The 22,949-nt window shown below is 42.3% G+C and overlaps 1 protein-coding gene across 3 annotated transcripts in view; it reads right to left on the bottom strand.

The window, feature by feature from the left end:
* Positions 1-22,949, bottom strand: part of LOC126544016 (uncharacterized) — a 169,015-nt gene that overhangs the window by 85,426 nt on the left and 60,640 nt on the right. For all 3 annotated transcript variants that reach the window (XM_050191192.3, XM_055062447.2, XM_055062448.2), the window contains exons 4-5: positions 15,208-15,453; positions 4,557-4,802 (exon numbers count right to left, since the gene is read on the bottom strand). In XM_050191192.3, coding sequence (XP_050047149.2) covers positions 4,557-4,802; positions 15,208-15,453 — 492 coding nt within the window. The remainder of the gene's footprint in view (positions 1-4,556; positions 4,803-15,207; positions 15,454-22,949) is intronic.

Below are 22,949 nucleotides of genomic sequence, written 5' to 3'. Positions count from 1 at the left end.
CATTGCAAGAAAGATGTAACAAATAAAATATTAGTATCATCTGTGTACATGATGATATTAGGTGAGGAAGAAACGTTAGGAAGGTCATTAATATAAAGTATAAATATAACAGGACAAAGTATGGATGCCTGTGGAATGCCAGTCTGTATCTTGAGAAGAGAGGGAGTCGCCTGATTATATGAAACAAACTGGTAACCATTCGTTAAGTAACTCCTAATTAAATCTTATGCTGCACCACTTATACCGTAGTCATAAAGTTTGCACACAAGTATATCATGATTTATACTGTCCAACGCCTTACGCAGGTCCAGAAATAGGCCTACTGTGTATAAACGGTTTTCCACATTTTGCAGTATTTGATGTTTTATATTTAGGAGCACATCCTCACATGATTTATTTAAAATCTATATTGTGCCGTAATAATAGTACCATATTTCCTTAAGAAACCCTCTAGTCAAGCGTTTAGAACAGTTTCAAAAAGTTTTGATAAAAGAGGTAGTAATGCTGTAGGTGGGAAATTGTTCACACTATGGTCAGCACCACCTTTATGAACCGGACAAACTCTGCCTATTTTCCGTTTGCTAGGAGAAATTCCGGACTCAAACATTTTACTAATAATATGAGCCAACACATTAGAGATGATGAAAGACAAATTTGATAGGGGATGCCATGATACCGTCGAAGGAAGTCCCATTACAGTGTTTGACCTGGGGACCCCCTCCTGTATATTATTGCCTTGTAATATATCTTGTCTATTAATAATAAAACCTTATTCAGACCTGCAGCACTGTTTGACTAAAGTTGTTTATCACGCTGTCTATTTCGCTTCGTGGTGCCGGAAATAGCATTAAAGAATTTTGCACTGTCAGTTTCACAACAGTTGCCCTATCTCTTCTGGATCTGCTGCAGAAATGTTGCTCCAACATTGAACAAAGTCAGTGTTTATCATAGAGACGGCTTCTTCACCGGCAAGAGTACCGCTAACCGAAACTATTCGTTGGTCTTGAGGGCTAGCCTTTCCTCCAGATATCTTCCTAATTTCCTGTCAAACTTTTCGTGGATTCGTATATATGCGCGAGAGCACGTTCTCATAATATTTTTCTTTTGCTTTTAATTCTGAATTTACTTGGTTTCGATGCTCCTTGAATTTGGTGCATTGATTCATGTCTGGTGTTTTAGGAAATGTATGGTACATTTTGTTTTGATTTTTGATTTTTGTAAGAAACACTAAATCTATCCAAAGCTTTCTAATTTTCTTGGGTCGCTTTGTAGCACTATGTTGTGGGAAGGCTACGTCGCAGCAAGCGATTATTTTATCGAAAAATGAGTTGTATGCCTTATTTGGGTCTCTTTCAATTAGTTCAGAATTTCAATTATTTTTACGAATAAGAGAGCGAAAATAGGCTAGCGTCGTTGTATCGGCGAGGTGGTAAGAATATGCAGGCGCATTTTGCTTCTATTTCTGCGAGCAAGGCAGAGAACAGAAGATTGGAAGATGATCACTTTTATCAGAGGACATGACACCAGCAGTCACAGACGAAACATCTACATTAGCGATACAGACACCTAATAAGGTTTGGCTGTGTGCTGTTGCACGTGTTGGTAAAGTTATAATATTCGAGCTTGCGTAAGAGTATAGCAGATGATTCTATTCTCGTGTTATTGTACGTTCAGCCATCATATCTATGTTCAAATCTCCTAGTATGGCAAACATTTTGCCGGTGCCACTGAGATAAGCTAGCAGCTTATCCTTAAAGGAAAAGAATTCTTCTTTGTTGCCACAGGGCGGTCTGTACATACTGAAAACGGTCCAGCTTGAAGGCGAATAGGGAAGCATTCAAAGTTGTGATTAATTCGGGAGAAATCTGCAATTTTTCCGAGTTTAGATCATTTTGTACACATGCTGCTAGGCCGCCGCCTCTTGCGTAGGTACGGTTTAGTACGTGGTGCCTGTAATTTTTTAGCCGTATGTGGTAGTCCTTATCAGATAACCATGTCTCAGTAAAAAGAAGGGCATCCGGGTTAGCGTTGGTATGTTTGAGCAATTCAATTTTATCTTGCCTAATTTTTATGCTTCGGGTGTTTAAATGAAAGATTAAAATGTTTTTTTAAACCCGCACATATATTTGAAAATGAAACGTAATCATGATAAAGATTTATCGACCAAAGCCATATCTGGACTTAAACCCAATAAAAGTTATTCTCACGAAATAAAGCTAAATATTAGGTTATATTTCGCTGATATCACCAGTGCTGAAAATATCCCGAATAGGAAATGTTTCATTGCGACTTGCCATTACTTTCCCTCCAGTGGTCCAGGCATATTTCCAACCACGCTCATTCTTTCTTTGTTTCGCAGCACTTGGTAACCTTGTCTTGTTAAATGCTAAATAAAGAATATAGCACTATTCCCATCAAAGCCAAGCATTCTGGTATTTTTTTTTCCTTTTGTGATTTAGGAAGAAACCCGTTCCTTTTGATGCGACGCACAAATCGAATATGTTTTTTTCGTTATGTTTCGCTGTCGGTACTGTATGGCATGCGTCAATATCAGAATCTTGCACTTCCTCCGCTACAAAATCGCCAATCTTCTTTATAATCGTTTTGGCTCAGCATCAAGAGGAACACCCTTGATTTCTAAGTTGTTGGAAGGCTGGTATGTTTTAAGCTCCTCTAGTTTTCGCGTCAGCTAAGTATTTTGCACTTTATGTACCTTGTTTTCTCTTCCGATCGCCTGGATTACTTCTTTCAATGCTCCAAAGTCCTTAATTTCCTGTCTCAGTTCTTTTAGCTCTTCTGGACTTTTTTTTATCTCTCCAAGTTCATCAATTATTCCAACACGCAATTCGTCCACAGCTTCTTTGACATGAGGTTTCTGGACTATGGCACAATTTCACGCTTGTAAAGTCTAGACTGATGAAGAAATTGCGGCCACTGACCAAGTCAAGGTGAAAAAACACACAGAGACGTTTCGGGACCCGTACGGGTTCCTTGGTCACACTTGGACCCGTACGGGTCCCGAAACGTCTCTGTGTGTTTTTTCACCTTGACTTGGTCAGTGGCCGCAATTTCTTCATCATCATGTTACCTGACCAGACGAACTTTCGTCGAACTCTTCACTAAAGTCTAGACTGTTTCAGTTGCAGTTTCGTGTAGTGCGGAAGCAGTGCATAAATTTGAGCGGAAGGAAATCGAAAATGTGTGCGCTCACTTCTAAAGCAGATAGATATTTAGTCGAGTGCTCCAGATTCACTGCTGCCGAACTGCAAGCCTGGTCGTCGATCCGCCGCTCTTTAAGCCAGCCGTGCTGTACTGCTACCCCCTTGTGGTAGAGAAGGCGCCAAAGGAACCACGTAGGTGCCGCATAAGCGATACAACGCCAAGGCGATGTAGCTCTGCAATCTTGTAGGCGTCACACCACTGTTCCACGTGCGGCAAATCGAGCGACGAAAGCGATCAGCGGCAAAGCAGAAAGATAATTAGTTGTGTGCTCCAGATACAGTGCTGCCAAACTGCAAGCCTGGTCGTCGATCCGCCGCTCTTTAAGCCAGCCGTGCTGTCCTGCCGCCCTCTTGTGGTAGAAAAGGCGCCAAGGGAACCACGTAGGTGTCGCATAAGCGATACAAGGCCTGAGCGCTGTATCTCCGCAATCTTGTAGGCGTCACACCGCTGTTCCACGGGCGGCAAATCCTGCGACAAAAGTGACGAGCTGCAAAGCAGATATATATTTAGTTGTGTGCTCAAGATGCAGTGCTGCCAAACTGCAAGCCAGGTCGTCGATCCGCCGCTCTTTAAGCCAGCCGTGCTGTCCTGCTGCCCTGTTGTGGTAGAGAAGGCGCCAAGGGAACCACGTAGGTGTCGCATAAGCGATACAAGGTCAGGGCGATGTATCTCCGCAATCTTGTAGGCGTCACACCGCTGTTCCACGGGCGGCAAATCCAGCGACAAAAGTGATCAACTGCAAAGCCGATAGATATTTATTTGTGTGGTCAAGATGCACTGCTGCCGAATTGCAACTAATGTAGGCATTAAAATCGCCCACCAGTATGTAGGAATCTGGAAGCTCGTAGGTTATAGGTTATAGAATCAGATTATAAAAATCGCTTTTTCCGAGCTGATAATTAGGGGTATGTATATATATGCAACACTGTATGTTGCACATATTATATATATATATATATATATATGCAATATACAGTGATCAAGTTACTTTGAAGAATTGCCCTAATTAACCCTGCCTGAAGGGGCGCCTGAAAGGCGATATGATGATGAGCTACGGATATGTCCACAACTATCGCTGCACCGCCAGAGGAGGTATTCGCCTCGTTGCGGTCTTTACGGTAGATGGTGTACTGATGGAGAAAGTTTGTTTGCGTACATTTAAGGCGAGTCTCCTGAACACACAGGAGCTTTGGGTTATATTTGTGTAAGTGTTCTTTGATGTCATTAAGGTTGTCGATAAGACCTCTAACGTTCCAGCGTATTATTTGTGTAGCCATATTGTTGGTGTTTTTATGCTGTGTCACAAGAGGATTCAAGTTGAAGAAATTACTTACTGACTCTTCTCTTGCCCCTTGGTATCGTATTCGTCCTTTGAAACGTTCAGGTATTCTCGTGGGTAGGTTGGTTCTGCATGCACTCTTTTCTTTCGGTTTGTAGCGTCGGGACTCGCGCTTCTTTCAGGTTGGGCTTTCCTGGTACGCTCAGCTTCATTGTCCAGCATGACCTTGGAGGCCGCCCAGCCAGGAGTCTCCGCGCCGTCCATCAGGGAATGGACATAACGGCTCAATGGTACCGTCCGCCTGAAATGGGAGATCCGTTTTTGATACCTTGACGACGTCGTCATCTTTGGCCGCACATTTCAGGAGCACAAACATTGACTTGGTGTTCTTTTGGCGTGCGTACAACACGCTGACCTTATACTGATCCCAGAAAACATCACTTTGCCCAAAGAAAGGCGCTAGTTTTTTTGACGTACAGTGAAAAAGCACGATGGGTGACTACATCCCCAAAAGGTCACTGCAGTTAGCGATTTTAATAGCCGCCCTCACATCGCGAGCTGAGAAGTTTCTCGCGTCTTTGCTCTTCCGACGTTTGGTGCACAAATCTGCCGATGCTGCATACCCTCTGCGTTTATTGCTGCGCAACGATAAGCCTTTCACTTGGACAGTGTAGTGGTATAGCTCGTTTTGACGACTGTTCCAGACCCATATTTCATCATTGGGACCGTATTGGGACCGTATTTCATCATTGGAGTTACCGTGTGGCTCACCAGCTTCTGTGCGGAGCTTGAGGCCGCTGCCTTCAGGCGTGTGCTGGTCCCCATCGGCGCGACGAGGTCCCACACCACCGCTGCCTCAAAACTAGGAGGCAGAACCAATACACGTGATCTCGTCAGTTATCTTCAGCTACCCGCCCCTATGGCATCGCCAGGTACCATGTGTGATTATAATTTTCGTGGTCGAGTGGACAGTGTTACTAGGTTGGCTTTAGTCGATAGAGGTAGTGCCTCCGTTATTAGTCTGAAGTTCGAAACCCGGCTAGGCCGAAAACTGATGCTTCGCTGCTATAGAGCTCATGCATTTTGTGTTGCGAGCGCAGAGTTGCTCCGACATAAAGGAGTGTGCACCGCGAACGTCTATTTCTCCCATGACATATATCGAGCCGAACATGCAATTCTCGCTAAATTCTCTCACAATCTATTTCTTTGCTTCGATTTCCTCAAACAGTGAGGTGTAACTGTTGACTGCGCTACCGCCGAGCGCTTCGTTTCTCCTCTTGCTGGCCGACCTCCTGCTGAATCGCACGATCATCGATCAGAAGGTCGACAGCATGCAAGTGAAAGACGTCTTTCAAGATTCCTGTAGCCCTTGGGTTGCGTAAATCGTCCTCGCTAAGATGAGCCTAGGGGTTCTGAGTCGACTACCGGCGTCTCCGTTGTCTGACGAAAAAGACGATTATGCATAAAGTGTATTGCGGCGCAATGGCCAAGTACGACCAAAGAGCGCCAGGCCAGTCATAATGAGCACAAAGTGAAGCGATAAACTATGAGCAATGAATGTGACTGGGTTGTAAAGAGCCCTAAAAGATGGTGACTGTAAAATGCGTAATAGCTACACGTAATAAAACTATGACGATGACTAGGAAGCGTGCCAAGGACACGAAATGTACATTGAGAAAAAATTACAATTCGTTAAAATAGGTCCTAGGATAAAATTTTGAAAAAGAACTAATGCCGTAACAGAGCCCTTGAAACACAAGGACCTGGAATCAAGCGCTATTGCAAAACAATTATCGCAGTGGGATCCTCTGGAACGAGGATGCTCTACGAATTTATGGGACTTATAACATGTAAGATATCACCACTTAAACCGAGGACCGCCTTGCTGTTAAAATCGGTTTCTTACCAAGAAACAACCGGGTGATGAGGGATGTAAACCAGTATGCAATAGGAAAATGTTTCTCACTCTCAGCTTCGGCTTCCCGACAGTCTAGGAGCATGCATATGGAGGACGCTCAGCCTTTCACCACATCAAACAAAGGTTGGAGGTTCATTTCCAGTAAATAGAAAATAATGGGTTCCAAAGTGTGCCCTATTCCGAGACGACAGAATAGGACATCTGTTCGCAGTGATTTTGTTGCGGAGGGCAAAAACCTAACTGTGGCTTAATCACATGCAGTTTTTTATTTCTTTCTGCGTCCCACATGCGTTGCCAGTGGTTTCGCAGTTTCTTTCGTTCGAAAGGTTTCAGATCTGTGGAAATGACAACAGAAGTAGGATTAACAGCATGTGATGCAATTGATGTGGCCATCTGGTCCGCTAGAACGTTAGCCTCGATGCACCTATGGCCAGGCACCCAGCTTATAATCACATCTTAGTTAGATGTATACGGAATAAAGTTGATTCTTTACTGGATTTTTGTGCTTACAGAATGACATCAATGCCTTCACAACCCATAGGGTATCCGTATATATCACCGATTTTTAGAGTTTTTATTTCCTTATATGCTTCACAGCCGACAATAGTGCGTAGCCTTCAGCCGTAAAGATATTTGTTTTCGGATGCAGTACAACAGATTCCGAGAAGGATGGTCCGACAGTTACATAGGACGCCCCGTCATGTGACTTCGATGCATATGTGTAGAACTCCGTGTAGGAGTGCTTGTACAGGATTTCTAGGAAATGCATCTGGATTTTACTATCTCTCGCATGCTTTGTAACTTGCAGTAAAGATATATCACATTGTATCAGCTGCCACTCCCAAGTAGGTAGCAACCTAGCTGGAGGCATTGGGCAATGTTTGAGGAGTGGGACATCCATTTCATCCCTGAGCTCCCTCACACGCAGTGAAAAGGGTTGTCTTACAGGGGGACCATTACGATAGAGTTTAGCATATGTCATATCGTTAACGGTATTAAAACACGCATGTTGATGATTAGAGTCAACTTTCAGAAAATATGGTTGGCTGATGCACGTTCTCTGCAGATGTAGTGATCATTTAATTCTGCATTAGACTCTCAATGGGACTTGTTATGAAAGGGCCAGTGGCCAGTCGGAAGCTTAGTTGGTGGACCGGATCTAGCATTTTAGCGTACTCGGGGCGGCAGAATGGGAGATCACAGCACCACAGTCCAATCGTGATCGAATCAGGATCTTGTAAATGTTCATTGAGCACTTCTTATCGCTGCCCCATGTTGTGTGGGATAAAACTTTCAGTAAGTTCATTGTGTTTAAGCACTTCAGCTCGAGATAGCTTATGGGTGCACTAAAAGTTAGTTTAGAGTCAACTAAAATGCCTAAGAACTTGTGATCTTTGTTCACAGGTATTTGCTGACCATACATTTCTATATTGGGATCTGCAATGAGCCCTTTGTTTCTAGTGAAAAGCACACACGGACTTTTGTTGGGGTTCACTTTAAATCCGTTTTCGTCTGCCCATTCGGACACTTTGTTCAAACCTGGTTGTACTTGCCTCACAGACTGCAAGGTTGCAGAATTTGAAATGTACTTGTATGTCATGTGCGTAAACAGAAAAAAAAAATGGCTGGCGGTAATTATGCACGTAGCGTGCGCATCACAATAAACACCGCACAGCCAAGCACCCCTACTTGGTGTACACCAATTTCTTGTATAAAAGGTTGCGACAATACATTGCCGATTTTCACGCGGAAAGTGTGTTTGGTCAAAGAGCTTTCTTGTATGTTCAACATATTTCCACGAATACCCATTCCCGACAAGTCTCGCAAGATCCGGTATTCGCAAGTCATGTCATACGCCTTCTCCATATCGAGGAATATCAATAAGATGAACTGTTTATGTGCAAAGGCATCTGGGATATTTCCTTCAGCGCGCAAAAAATAATCAGTCGTGGACCACCTGTCTCTGAAGCCACATTAATGGCAATCAATCATGTTGTTCGGTTCAAGGAATTGTATTAGTCTACAATTAATCATCTTTTGAAACAACTAACACAGACAACTCGTACGAGCTAGCGAGCGATAACTGGCCGCCAAGGAATGGTATTTACCCAGCTTCAAGACGGGAATAACAATAGCGTTGTTCCACGAGGATGGCAAGTATCCGGCAACCCAAGTGTAGTTTCAAATTGCCAGCAATGTCATGTGTGTCTCCTTGCGAATGTTTTCGAATCATGTCATGCATCATTATATCAGCTGCCGGTGCAGAGCTGCTACATGTGCTCAATGCAGCTTTAAGCTCGGCAATATTAAAATTAGGGTTGTATGGTTCATCCGGACGCCATCTATGACCCAGTGCTTTAAGTTCAGCTAATTGTTTCTACTTGAGGAATGACATTGTGTAATGCGTGCAGCTTGATACAGCTCAAAGTGTTCGCCCAGAGCGTTGTGCTATTCTTCCAAGGTAGTCCCTTGGTCGTGCACTAAGGGCAAAGGGTGGATTTGTTGCCTCTTTAGCTTTCATACGCCATTCCATGCTTTGAACTCTTGGGTGTAGGAAGTGATGCCCGAGAGAAACCTCTCCCAAATAGCCCTTCTTGCAAACCCCACGCTTTTTTTTTTGTTTCTTTCGTGCCAGTCTCCCATGTTCATTCCAACAAGGACCCGTGTTTTGCATGAGAGTCACTGTGTTTGTGGAATAAATTTTTGTGCTGCGCCGAGTACAAAATGAGTAAAATACGCTACTGCTTCATCTATGCTAAAATCGGTGATAACGTGTCGTTATAAGTAAGTCGATTCCTCAACATTACTCCATTCGGCGGAGGCTAGTTTCCACCGGAGATTATGTGGGGGGGGGGGGGGGAGGGGGCATTCGTGTTGGCGTACGGTATTTAACCTTACAGGGAAGGGCTCACTTCCATAAGGATTGTTGATTGCATATCATTGCAAGTCCGACAAAATTGAAGCTGAGCTAATCGCCAGGCTAATCATGAATATGAATTATGATGAATATTTAATGTGTTGACTCCTTGCTGAAGAGCCGCGCACCAGAGTTCACAAGAAAATTTTCAATTAAACGTCCTCTCGCGTCACATCGCGAGTCTGCCCACATGGTGTTGTTTGAAGCTTGAAGTTTATTTCTTTCTTCATTACAGAAAGAGGCAACAAGAACTAAAGGCCACGTGGCCTGACAGGAGCTCTTGCTCCTCAGCACGTTCGGCTTACATGATTATTCATTGTACACTATAACATTCACTGTACAAACATTCAATGTACAAATAAGATAACATTAAATGTACAAATATAACAAGAACGAGTAATTACGATGTAGAAAAATACAAATAAAGAAGATAATTTGTAAATTATTCAATGATTATGTCAAAAGACATTTATGCTTCAATTTTTGTTTGTACATTCGCATCAATGCGCAGATTAAAGCATACGTATATAGTGCATCAGATAATTTTAGTGAAATAGCATGTTATCTATAAGTAATTTGATTGTGTATGACACGGTTTTTTATACATTGCTGAAAATGAGGTGCACAATAATCAGTTTTTTGCTAAACGATGTTTAGTAGCCTTTGCATTTGAAAGTTTATATCCTGACGTCCGTAGCTAGTATACGTAAATGGTATTTATCTGATTTGATTACGTAATGGGTATCGAAGTGAATTGGGTGTGCGGACAACACCGAGCCTGTGTTATATTATAGGTAAGAGTAATTTATAATAAAAACTTGATTTGCTCGGATCAGCAAGGGTTTGTGAAAGATATCGTGTGTGGGTAAGTGACGCGGCCTGCCATAGTTTTCAAAAATGCGTACTCGTTTTAGCAAGCTTATAACTTCTCATGGTTTTTTGCTGTAGTTGTTCCCCAATCAAGACACAATAAGTTTGCTTCGAGTAAAAAAGGGCGTAGTATATTGCTTTGTTTAGCCTTAATGGTATTAGATCACCTATATTATACATACAGCCCACTACTCTGCTAAGATCATTGCTCACTTATTGGCATGATTGTCCGAGGAGAAGTTCTCTTGAAACCATAGCCCCGAAAACTTTTGAGTTTTTTCTTCTTCTAGCCTCTCTGCTGCAAAGAGAACAGTTATAGTAACAGACAATGGCTAATTTATTGGTTTAAATATTATATATTTGGTTTTGTTGACATTCAATTTTAGTTTGTTGATGAACAGCCATTCAGATAATAAATTTAAATAATTATTTATTTATTTTCCTAAGCATTGCAAGAAAGATGTAACAAATAAAATATTAGTAACATCTGCGTACATGATGATATTAGGTGAGGAAGAAACGTTAGGAAGGTCATTAATATAAAGTATAAATATAACAGGACAAAGTATGGATGCCTGTGGAATGCCAGTCTGTATTTTGAGAAGAGAGGGAGTCGCCTGATTATATGAAACAAACTGGTAACCATTCGTTAAGTAACTCCTAATTAAATCTTATGCTGCACCACTTATACCGTAGTCATAAAGTTTGCACACAAGTATATCATGATTTATACTGTCCAACGCCTTACGCAGGTCCAGAAATAGGCCTACTGTGTATAAACGGTTTTCCACATTTTGCAGTATTTGATGTTTTATATTTAGGAGCACATCCTCACATGATTTATTTAAAATCTATATTGTGCCGTAATAATAGTACCATATTTCCTTAAGAAACCCTCTAGTCAAGCGTTTAGAACAGTTTCAAAAAGTTTTGATAAAAGAGGTAGTAATGCTGTAGGTGGGAAATTGTTCACACTATGGTCAGCACCACCTTTATGAACCGGACAAACTCTGCCTATTTTCCGTTTGCTAGGAGAAATTCCGGACTCAAACATTTTACTAATAATATGAGCCAACACATTAGAGATGATGAAAGACAAATTTGATAGGGGATGCCATGATACCGTCGAAGGAAGTCCCATTACAGTGTTTGACCTGGGGACCCCCTCCTGTATATTATTGCCTTGTAATATATCTTGTCTATTAATAATAAAACCTTATTCAGACCTGCAGCACTGTTTGACTAAAGTTGTTTATCACGCTGTCTATTTCGCTTCGTGGTGCCGGAAATAGCATTAAAGAATTTTGCACTGTCAGTTTCACAACAGTTGCCCTATCTCTTCTGGATCTGCTGCAGAAATGTTGCTCCAACATTGAACAAAGTCAGTGTTTATCATAGAGACGGCTTCTTCACCGGCAAGAGTACCGCTAACCGAAACTATTCGTTGGTCTTGAGGGCTAGCCTTTCCTCCAGATATCTTCCTAATTTCCTGTCAAACTTTTCGTGGATTCGTATATATGCGCGAGAGCACGTTCTCATAATATTTTTCTTTTGCTTTTAATTCTGAATTTACTTGGTTTCGATGCTCCTTGAATTTGGTGCATTGATTCATGTTTGGTGTTTTATTAAATGTATGGTACATTTTGTTTTGATTTTTGATTTTTGTAAGAAACACTAAATCTATCCAAAGCTTTCTAATTTTCTTGGGTCGCTTTGTAGCACTATGTTGTGGGAAGGCTACGTCGCAGCAAGCGATTATTTTATCGAAAAATGAGTTGTATGCCTTATTTGGGTCTCTTTCAATTAGTTCAGAATTTCAATTATTTTTACGAATAAGAGAGCGAAAATAGGCTAGCGTCGTTGTATCGGCGAGGTGGTAAGAATATGCAGGCGCATTTTGCTTCTATTTCTGCGAGCAAGGCAGAGAACAGAAGATTGGAAGATGATCACTTTTATCAGAGGACATGACACCAGCAGTCACAGACGAAACATCTACATTAGCGATACAGACACCTAATAAGGTTTGGCTGTGTGCTGTTGCACGTGTTGGTAAAGTTATAATATTCGAGCTTGCGTAAGAGTATAGCAGATGATTCTATTCTCGTGTTATTGTACGTTCAGCCATCATATCTATGTTCAAATCTCCTAGTATGGCAAACATTTTGCCGGTGCCACTGAGATAAGCTAGCAGCTTATCCTTAAAGGAAAAGAATTCTTTTTTGTTGCCACAGGGCGGTCTGTACATACTGAAAACGGTCCAGCTTGAAGGCGAATAGGGAAGCATTCAAAGTTGTGATTAATTCGGGAGAAATCTGCAATTTTTCCGAGTTTAGATCATTTTGTACACATGCTGCTAGGCCGCCGCCTCTTGCGTAGGTACGGTTTAGTACGTGGTGCCTGTAATTTTTTAGCCGTATGTGGTAGTCCTTATCAGATAACCATGTCTCAGTAAAAAGAAGGGCATCCGGGTTAGCGTTGGTATGTTTGAGCAATTCAATTTTATCTTGCCTAATTTTTATGCTTCGGGTGTTTAAATGAAAGATTAAAATGTTTTTTTAAACCCGCACATATATTTGAAAATGAAACGTAATCATGATAAAGATTTATCGACCAAAGCCATATCTGGACTTAAACCCAATAAAAGTTATTCTCACGAAATAAAGCTAAATATTAGGTTATATTTCGCTGATATCACCAGTGCTGAAAATATCCCGAATAGGAAATGTTTCATTGCGACTTGCCATTACTTTCCCTCCAGTGGTCCAGGCATATTTCCAACCACGCTCATTCTTTCTTTGTTTCGCAGCACTTGGTAACCTTGTCTTGTTAAATGCTAAATAAAGAATATAGCACTATTCCCATCAAAGCCAAGCATTCTGGTATTTTTTTTTCCTTTTGTGATTTAGGAAGAAACCCGTTCCTTTTGATGCGACGCACAAATCGAATATGTTTTTTTCGTTATGTTTCGCTGTCGGTACTGTATGGCATGCGTCAATATCAGAATCTTGCACTTCCTCCGCTACAAAATCGCCAATCTTCTTTATAATCGTTTTGGCTCAGCATCAAGAGGAACACCCTTGATTTCTAAGTTGTTGGAAGGCTGGTATGTTTTAAGCTCCTCTAGTTTTCGCGTCAGCTAAGTATTTTGCACTTTATGTACCTTGTTTTCTCTTCCGATCGCCTGGATTACTTCTTTCAATGCTCCAAAGTCCTTAATTTCCTGTCTCAGTTCTTTTAGCTCTTCTGGACTTTTTTTTATCTCTCCAAGTTCATCAATTATTCCAACACGCAATTCGTCCACAGCTTCTTTGACATGAGGTTTCTGGACTATGGCACAATTTCACGCTTGTAAAGTCTAGACTGATGAAGAAATTGCGGCCACTGACCAAGTCAAGGTGAAAAAACACACAGAGACGTTTCGGGACCCGTACGGGTTCCTTGGTCACACTTGGACCCGTACGGGTCCCGAAACGTCTCTGTGTGTTTTTTCACCTTGACTTGGTCAGTGGCCGCAATTTCTTCATCATCATGTTACCTGACCAGACGAACTTTCGTCGAACTCTTGACTAAAGTCTAGACTGTTTCAGTTGCAGTTTCGTGTAGTGCGGAAGCAGTGCATAAATTTGAGCGGAAGGAAATCGAAAATGTGTGCGCTCACTTCTAAAGCAGATAGATATTTAGTCGAGTGCTCCAGATTCACTGCTGCCGAACTGCAAGCCTGGTCGTCGATCCGCCGCTCTTTAAGCCAGCCGTGCTGTACTGCTACCCCCTTGTGGTAGAGAAGGCGCCAAAGGAACCACGTAGGTGCCGCATAAGCGATACAACGCCAAGGCGATGTAGCTCTGCAATCTTGTAGGCGTCACACCACTGTTCCACGTGCGGCAAATCGAGCGACGAAAGCGATCAGCTGCAAAGCAGAAAGACAATTAGTTGTGTGCTCCAGATACAGTGCTGCCAAACTGCAAGCCTGGTCGTCGATCCGCCGCTCTTTAAGCCAGCCGTGCTGTCCTGCCGCCCTCTTGTGGTAGAAAAGGCGCCAAGGGAACCACGTAGGTGTCGCATAAGCGATACAAGGCCTGAGCGCTGTATCTCCGCAATCTTGTAGGCGTCACACCGCTGTTCCACGGGCGGCAAATCCTGCGACAAAAGTGACGAGCTGCAAAGCAGATATATATTTAGTTGTGTGCTCAAGATGCAGTGCTGCCAAACTGCAAGCCAGGTCGTCGATCCGCCGCTCTTTAAGCCAGCCGTGCTGTCCTGCTGCCCTGTTGTGGTAGAGAAGGCGCCAAGGGAACCACGTAGGTGTCGCATAAGCGATACAAGGTCAGGGCGATGTATCTCCGCAATCTTGTAGGCGTCACACCGCTGTTCCACGGGCGGCAAATCCAGCGACAAAAGTGATCAACTGCAAAGCAGATAGATATTTATTTGTGTGGTCAAGATGCACTGCTGCCGAATTGCAACTAATGTAGGCATTAAAATCGCCCACCAGTATGTAGGAATCTGGAAGCTCGTAGGTTATAGGTTATAGAATCAGATTATAAAAATCGCTTTTTCCGAGCTGATAATTAGGGGTATGTATATATATGCAACACTGTATGTTGCACATATTATATATATATATATATATATGCAATATACAGTGATCAATTTACTTAGAATAATTGCCCGAATTAACCCTGCCTGAAGGGGCGCCTGAAAGGCGATATGATGATGAGCTACGGATATGTCCACAACTATCGCTGCACCGCCAGAGGAGGTATTCGCCTCGTTGCGGTCTTTACGGTAGATGGTGTACTGATGGAGAAAGTTTGTTTGCGTACATTTAAGGCGAGTCTCCTGAACACACAGGAGCTTTGGGTTATATTTGTGTAAGTGTTCTTTGATGTCATTAAGGTTGTCGATAAGACCTCTAACGTTCCAGCGTATTATTTGTGTAGCCATATTGTTGGTGTTTTTATGCTGTGTCACAAGAGGATTCAAGTTGAAGAAATTACTTACTGACTCTTCTCTTGCCCCTTGGTATCGTATTCGTCCTTTGAAACGTTCAGGTATTCTCGTGGGTAGGTTGGTTCTGCATGCACTCTTTTCTTTCGGTTTGTAGCGTCGGGACTCGCGCTTCTTTCAGGTTGGGCTTTCCTGGTACGCTCAGCTTCATTGTCCAGCATGACCTTGGAGGCCGCCCAGCCAGGAGTCTCCGCGCCGTCCATCAGGGAATGGACATAACGGCTCAATGGTACCGTCCGCCTGAAATGGGAGATCCGTTTTTGATACCTTGACGACGTCGTCATCTTTGGCCGCACATTTCAGGAGCACAAACATTGACTTGGTGTTCTTTTGGCGTGCGTACAACACGCTGACCTTATACTGATCCCAGAAAACATCACTTTGCCCAAAGAAAGGCGCTAGTTTTTTTGACGTACAGTGAAAAAGCACGATGGGTGACTACATCCCCAAAAGGTCACTGCAGTTAGCGATTTTAATAGCCGCCCTCACATCGCGAGCTGAGAAGTTTCTCGCGTCTTTGCTCTTCCGACGTTTGGTGCACAAATCTGCCGATGCTGCATACCCTCTGCGTTTATTGCTGCGCAACGATAAGCCTTTCACTTGGACAGTGTAGTGGTATAGCTCGTTTTGACGACTGTTCCAGACCCATATTTCATCATTGGGACCGTATTGGGACCGTATTTCATCATTGGAGTTACCGTGTGGCTCACCAGCTTCTGTGCGGAGCTTGAGGCCGCTGCCTTCAGGCGTGTGCTGGTCCCCGTCGGCGCGACGAGGTCCCACACCACCGCTGCCTCAAAACTAGGAGGCAGAACCAATACACGTGATCTCGTCAGTTATCTTCAGCTACCCGCCCCTATGGCATCGCCAGGTACCATGTGTGATTATAATTTTCGTGGTCGAGTGGACAGTGTTACTAGGTTGGCTTTAGTCGATAGAGGTAGTGCCTCCGTTATTAGTCTGAAGTTCGAAACCCGGCTAGGCCGAAAACTGATGCTTCGCTGCTATAGAGCTCATGCATTTTGTGTTGCGAGCGCAGAGTTGCTCCGACATAAAGGAGTGTGCACCGCGAACGTCTATTTCTCCCATGACATATATCGAGCCGAACATGCAATTCTCGCTAAATTCTCTCACAATCTATTTCTTTGCTTCGATTTCCTCAAACAGTGAGGTGTAACTGTTGACTGCGCTACCGCCGAGCGCTTCGTTTCTCCTCTTGCTGGCCGACCTCCTGCTGAATCGCACGATCATCGATCAGAAGGTCGACAGCATGCAAGTGAAAGACGTCTTTCAAGATTCCTGTAGCCCTTGGGTTGCGTAAATCGTCCTCGCTAAGATGAGCCTAGGGGTTCTGAGTCGACTACCGGCGTCTCCGTTGTCTGACGAAAAAGACGATTATGCATAAAGTGTATTGCGGCGCAATGGCCAAGTACGACCAAAGAGCGCCAGGCCAGTCATAATGAGCACAAAGTGAAGCGATAAACTATGAGCAATGAATGTGACTGGGTTGTAAAGAGCCCTAAAAGATGGTGACTGTAAAATGCGTAATAGCTACACGTAATAAAACTATGACGATGACTAGGAAGCGTGCCAAGGACACGAAATGTACATTGAGAAAAAATTACAATTCGTTAAAATAGGTCCTAGGATAAAATTTTGAAAAAGAACTAATGCCGTAACAGAGCCCTTGAAACACAAGGACCTGGAATCAAGCGCTATTGCAAAACAATTATCGCAGTGGGATCCTCTGGAACGAGGATGCTCTACGAATTTATGGGACTTATAACATGTAAGATATCACCACTTAAACCGAGGACCGCCTTGCTGTTAAAATCGGTTTCTTACCAAGAAACAACCGGGTGATGAGGGATGTAAACCAGTATGCAATAGGAAAATGTTTCTCTCTCTCAGCTTCGGCTTCCCGACAGTCTAGGAGCATGCATATGGAGGACGCTCAGCCTTTCACCACATCAAACAAAGGTTGGAGGTTCATTTCCAGTAAATAGAAAATAATGGGTTCCAAAGTGTGCCCTATTCCGAGACGACAGAATAGGACATCTGTTCGCAGTGATTTTGTTGCGGAGGGCAAAAACCTAACTGTGGCTTAATCACATGCAGTTTGTTATTTCTTTCTGCGTCCCACATGCGTTGCCAGTGGTTTCGCAGTTTCTTTCGTTCGAAAGGTTTCAGATCTGTGGAAATGACAACAGAAGTAGGATTAACAGCATGTGATGCAATTGATGTGGCCATCTGGTCCGCTAGAACGTTAGCCTCGATGCACCTATGGCCAGGCACCCAGCTTATAATCACATCTTAGTTAGATGTATACGGAATAAAGTTGATTCTTTACTGGATTTTTGTGCTTACAGAATGACATCAATGCCTTCACAACCCATAGGGTATCCGTATATATCACCGATTTTTAGAGTTTTTATTTCCTTATATGCTTCACAGCCGACAATAGTGCGTAGCCTTCAGCCGTAAAGATATTTGTTTTCGGATGCAGTACAACAGATTCCGAGAAGGATGGTCCGACAGTTACATAGGACGCCCCGTCATGTGACTTCGATGCATATGTGTAGAACTCCGTGTAGGAGTGCTTGTACAGGATTTCTAGGAAATGCATCTGGATTTTACTATCTCTCGCATGCTTTGTAACTTGCAGTAAAGATATATCACATTGTATCAGCTGCCACTCCCAAGTAGGTAGCAACCTAGCTGGAGGCATTGGGCAATGTTTGAGGAGTGGGACATCCATTTCATCCCTGAGCTCCCTCACACGCAGTGAAAAGGCTTGTCTTACAGGGGGACCATTACGATAGAGTTTAGCATATGTCATATCGTTAACGGTATTAAAACACGCATGTTGATGATTAGAGTCAACCTTCAGAAAATATGGTTGGCTGATGCACGTTCTCTGCAGATGTAGTGATCATTTAATTCTGCATATAGACTCTCAATGGGACTTGTTATGAAAGGGCCAGTGGCCAGTCGGAAGCTTAGTTGGTGGACCGGATCTAGCATTTTAGCGTACTCGGGGCGGCAGAATGGGAGATCACAGCACCACAGTCCAATCGTGATCGAATCAGGATCTTGTAAATGTTCATTGAGCACTTCTTATCGCTGCCCCATGTTGTGTGGGATAAAACTTTCAGTAAGTTCATTGTGTTTAAGCACTTCAGCTCGAGATAGTTTATGGGTGCACTAAAAGTTAGTTTAGAGTCAACTAAAATGCCTAAGAACTTGTGATCTTTGTTCACAGGTATTTGCTGACCATACATTTCTATATTGGGATCTGCAATGAGCCCTTTGTTTCTAGTGAAAAGCACACAAGGACTTTTGTTGGGGTTCACTTTAAATCCGTTTTCGTCTGCCCATTCGGACACTTTGTTCAAACCTGGTTGTACTTGCCTCACAGACTGCAAGGTTGCAGAATTTGAAACGTACTTGTATGTCATGTGCGTAAACAAAAAAAAATGGCTGGCGGTAATTATGCACGTAGCGTGCGCATCACAATAAACACCGCGCAGCCAAGCACCCCTACTTGGTGTACACCAATTTCTTGTATAAAAGGTTGCGACAATACATTGCCGATTTTCACGCGGAAAGTGTGTTTGGTCAAAGAGCTTTCTTGTATGTTCAACATATTTCCACGAATACCCATTCCCGACAAGTCTCGCAAGATCCGGTATTCGCAAGTCATGTCATACGCCTTCTCCATATCGAGGAATATCAATAAGATGAACTGTTTATGTGCAAAGGCATCTGGGATATTTCCTTCAGCGCGCAAAAAATAATCAGTCGTGGACCACCTGTCTCTGAAGCCACATTAATGGCAATCAATCATGTTGTTCGGTTCAAGGAATTGTATTAGTCTACAATTAATCATCTTTTGAAACAACTAACACAGACAACTCGTACGAGCTAGCGAGCGATAACTGGCCGCCAAGGAATGGTATTTACCCAGCTTCAAGACGGGAATAACAATAGCGTTGTTCCACGAGGATGGCAAGTATCCGGCAACCCAAGTGTAGTTTCAAATTGCCAGCAATGTCATGTGTGTCTCCTTGCGAATGTTTTCGAATCATGTCATGCATCATTATATCAGCTGCCGGTGCAGAGCTGCTACATGTGCTCAATGCAGCTTTAAGCTCGGCAATATTAAAATTAGGGTTGTATGGTTCATCCGGACGCCATCTATGACCCAGTGCTTTAAGTTCAGCTAATTGTTTCTACTTGAGGAATGACATTGTGTAATGCGTGCAGCTTGATACAGCTCGAAGTGTTCGCCCAGAGCGTTGTGCTATTCTTCCAAGGTAGTCCCTTGGTCGTGCACTAAGGGCAAAGGGTGGATTTGTTGCCTCTTTAGCTTTCATACGCCATTCCATGCTTTGAACTCTTGGGTGTAGGAAGTGATGCCCGAGAGAAACCTCTCCCAAATAGCCCTTCTTGCAAACCCCACGCTTTTTTTTTTGTTTCTTTCGTGCCAGTCTCCCATGTTCATTCCAACAAGGACCCGTGTTTTGCATGAGAGTCACTGTGTTTGTGGAATAAATTTTTGTGCTGCGCCGAGTACAAAATGAGTAAAATACGCTACTGCTTCATCTATGCTAAAATCGGTGATAACGTGTCGTTATAAGTAAGTCGATTCCTCAACATTACTCCATTCGGCGGAGGCTAGTTTCCACCGGAGATTATGTGGGGGGGGGGGGGGGGGGGGGCATTCGTGTTGGCGTACGGTATTTAACCTTACAGGGAAGGGCTCACTTCCATAAGGATTGTTGATTGCATATCATTGCAAGTCCGACAAAATTGAAGCTGAGCTAATCGCCAGGCTAGTCATGAATATGAATTATGATGAATATTTAATGTGTTGGCTCCTTGCTGAAGAGCCGCGCACCAGAGTTCACAAGAAAATTTTCAATTAAACGTCCTCTCGCGTCACATCGCGAGTCTGCCCACATGGTGTTGTTTGAAGCTTGAAGTTTATTTTTTTCTTCATTACAGAAAGAGGCAACAAGAACTAAAGGCCACGTGGCCTGACAAGGGGCTCTTGCTCCTCAGCACGTTCGGCTTACATGATTATTCATTGTACACTATAACATTCACTGTACAAACATTCAATGTACAAATAAGATAACATTAAATGTACAAATATAACAAGAACGAGTAATTACGATGTAGAAAAATACAAATAAAGAAGATAATTTGTAAATTATTCAATGATTATGTCAAAAGACATTTATGCTTCAATTTTTGTTTGTACATTCGCATCAATGCGCAGATTAAAGCATACGTATATAGTGCATCAGATAATTTTAGTGAAATAGCATGTTATCTATAAGTAATTTGATTATGTATGACACGGTTTTTTATACATTGCTGAAAATGAGGTGCACAATAATCAGTTTTTTGCTAAACGATGTTTAGTAGCCTTTGCATTTGAAAGTTTATATCCTGACGTCCGTAGCTAGTATACGTAAATGGTATTTATCTGATTTGATTACGTAATGGGTATCGAAGTGAATTGGGTGTGCGGACAACACCGAGCCTGTGTTATATTAAAGGTAAGAGTAATTTATAATAAAAGCTTGATTTGCTCGGATCAGCAAGGGTTTGTGAAAGATATCGTGTGTGGGTAAGTGACGCGGCCTGCCATAGTTTTCAAAAATGCGTACTCGTTTTAGCAAGCTTATAACTTCTCATGGTTTTTTGCTGTAGTTGTTCCCCAATCAAGACACAATAAGTTTGCTTCGAGTAAAAAAGGGCGTAGTATATTGCTTTGTTTAGCCTTAATGGTATTAGATCACCTATATTATACATACAGCCCACTACTCTGCTAAGATCATTGCTCACTTATTGGCATGATTGTCCGAGGAGAAGTTCTCTTGAAACCATAGCCCCGAAAACTTTTGAGTTTTTTCTTCTTCTAGCCTCTCTGCTGCAAAGAGAACAGTTATAGTAACAGACAATGGCTAATTTATTGGTTTAAATATTATATATTTGGTTTTGTTGACATTCAATTTTAGTTTGTTGATGAACAGCCATTCAGATAATAAATTTAAATAATTATTTATTTATTTTCCTAAGCATTGCAAGAAAGATGTAACAAATAAAATATTAGTATCATCTGCGTACATGATGATATTAGGTGAGGAAGAAACGTTAGGAAGGTCATTAATATAAAGTATAAATATAACAGGACAAAGTATGGATGCCTGTGGAATGCCAGTCTGTATTTTGAGAAGAGAGGGAGTCGCCTGATTATATGAAACAAACTGGTAACCATTCGTTAAGTAACTCCTAATTAAATCTTATGCTGCACCACTTATACCGTAGTCATAAAGTTTGCACACAAGTATATCATGATTTATACTGTCCAACGCCTTACGCAGGTCCAGAAATAGGCCTACTGTGTATAAACGGTTTTCCACATTTTGCAGTATTTGATGTTTTATATTTAGGAGCACATCCTCACATGATTTATTTAAAATCTATATTGTGCCGTAATAATAGTACCATATTTCCTTAAGAAACCCTCTAGTCAAGCGTTTAGAACAGTTTCAAAAAGTTTTGATAAAAGAGGTAGTAATGCTGTAGGTGGGAAATTGTTCACACTATGGTCAGCACCACCTTTATGAACCGGACAAACTCTGCCTATTTTCCGTTTGCTAGGAGAAATTCCGGACTCAAACATTTTACTAATAATATGAGCCAACACATTAGAGATGATGAAAGACAAATTTGATAGGGGATGCCATGATACCGTCGAAGGAAGTCCCATTACAGTGTTTGACCTGGGGACCCCCTCCTGTATATTATTGCCTTGTAATATATCTTGTCTATTAATAATAAAACCTTATTCAGGCCTGCAGCACTGTTTGACTAAAGTTGTTTATCACGCTGTCTATTTCGCTTCGTGGTGCCGGAAATAGCATTAAAGAATTTTGCACTGTCAGTTTCACAACAGTTGCCCTATCTCTTCTGGATCTGCTGCAGAAATGTTGCTCCAACATTGAACAAAGTCAGTGTTTATCATAGAGACGGCTTCTTCACCGGCAAGAGTACCGCTAACCGAAACTATTCGTTGGTCTTGAGGGCTAGCCTTTCCTCCAGATATCTTCCTAATTTCCTGTCAAACTTTTCGTGGATTCGTATATATGCGCGAGAGCACGTTCTCATAATATTTTTCTTTTGCTTTTAATTCTGAATTTACTTGGTTTCGATGCTCCTTGAATTTGGTGCATTGATTCATGTCTGGTGTTTTAGGAAATGTATGGTACATTTTGTTTTGATTTTTGATTTTTGTAAGAAACACTAAATCTATCCAAAGCTTTCTAATTTTCTTGGGTCGCTTTGTAGCACTATGTTGTGGGAAGGCTACGTCGCAGCAAGCGATTATTTTATCGAAAAATGAGTTGTATGCCTTATTTGGGTCTCTTTCAATTAGTTCAGAATTTCAATTATTTTTACGAATAAGAGAGCGAAAATAGGCTAGCGTCGTTGTATCGGCGAGGTGGTAAGAATATGCAGGCGCATTTTGCTTCTATTTCTGCGAGCAAGGCAGAGAACAGAAGATTGGAAGATGATCACTTTTATCAGAGGACATGACACCAGCAGTCACAGACGAAACATCTACATTAGCGATACAGACACCTAATAAGGTTTGGCTGTGTGCTGTTGCACGTGTTGGTAAAGTTATAATATTCGAGCTTGCGTAAGAGTATAGCAGATGA

This window comes from Dermacentor andersoni, chromosome 10 (assembly GCF_023375885.2).
Source record: "Dermacentor andersoni chromosome 10, qqDerAnde1_hic_scaffold, whole genome shotgun sequence".
NCBI classification, from domain to species: Eukaryota; Metazoa; Arthropoda; class Arachnida; order Ixodida; family Ixodidae; genus Dermacentor; species Dermacentor andersoni.
This window is presented reverse-complemented; position numbering and strand designations above follow the sequence as displayed.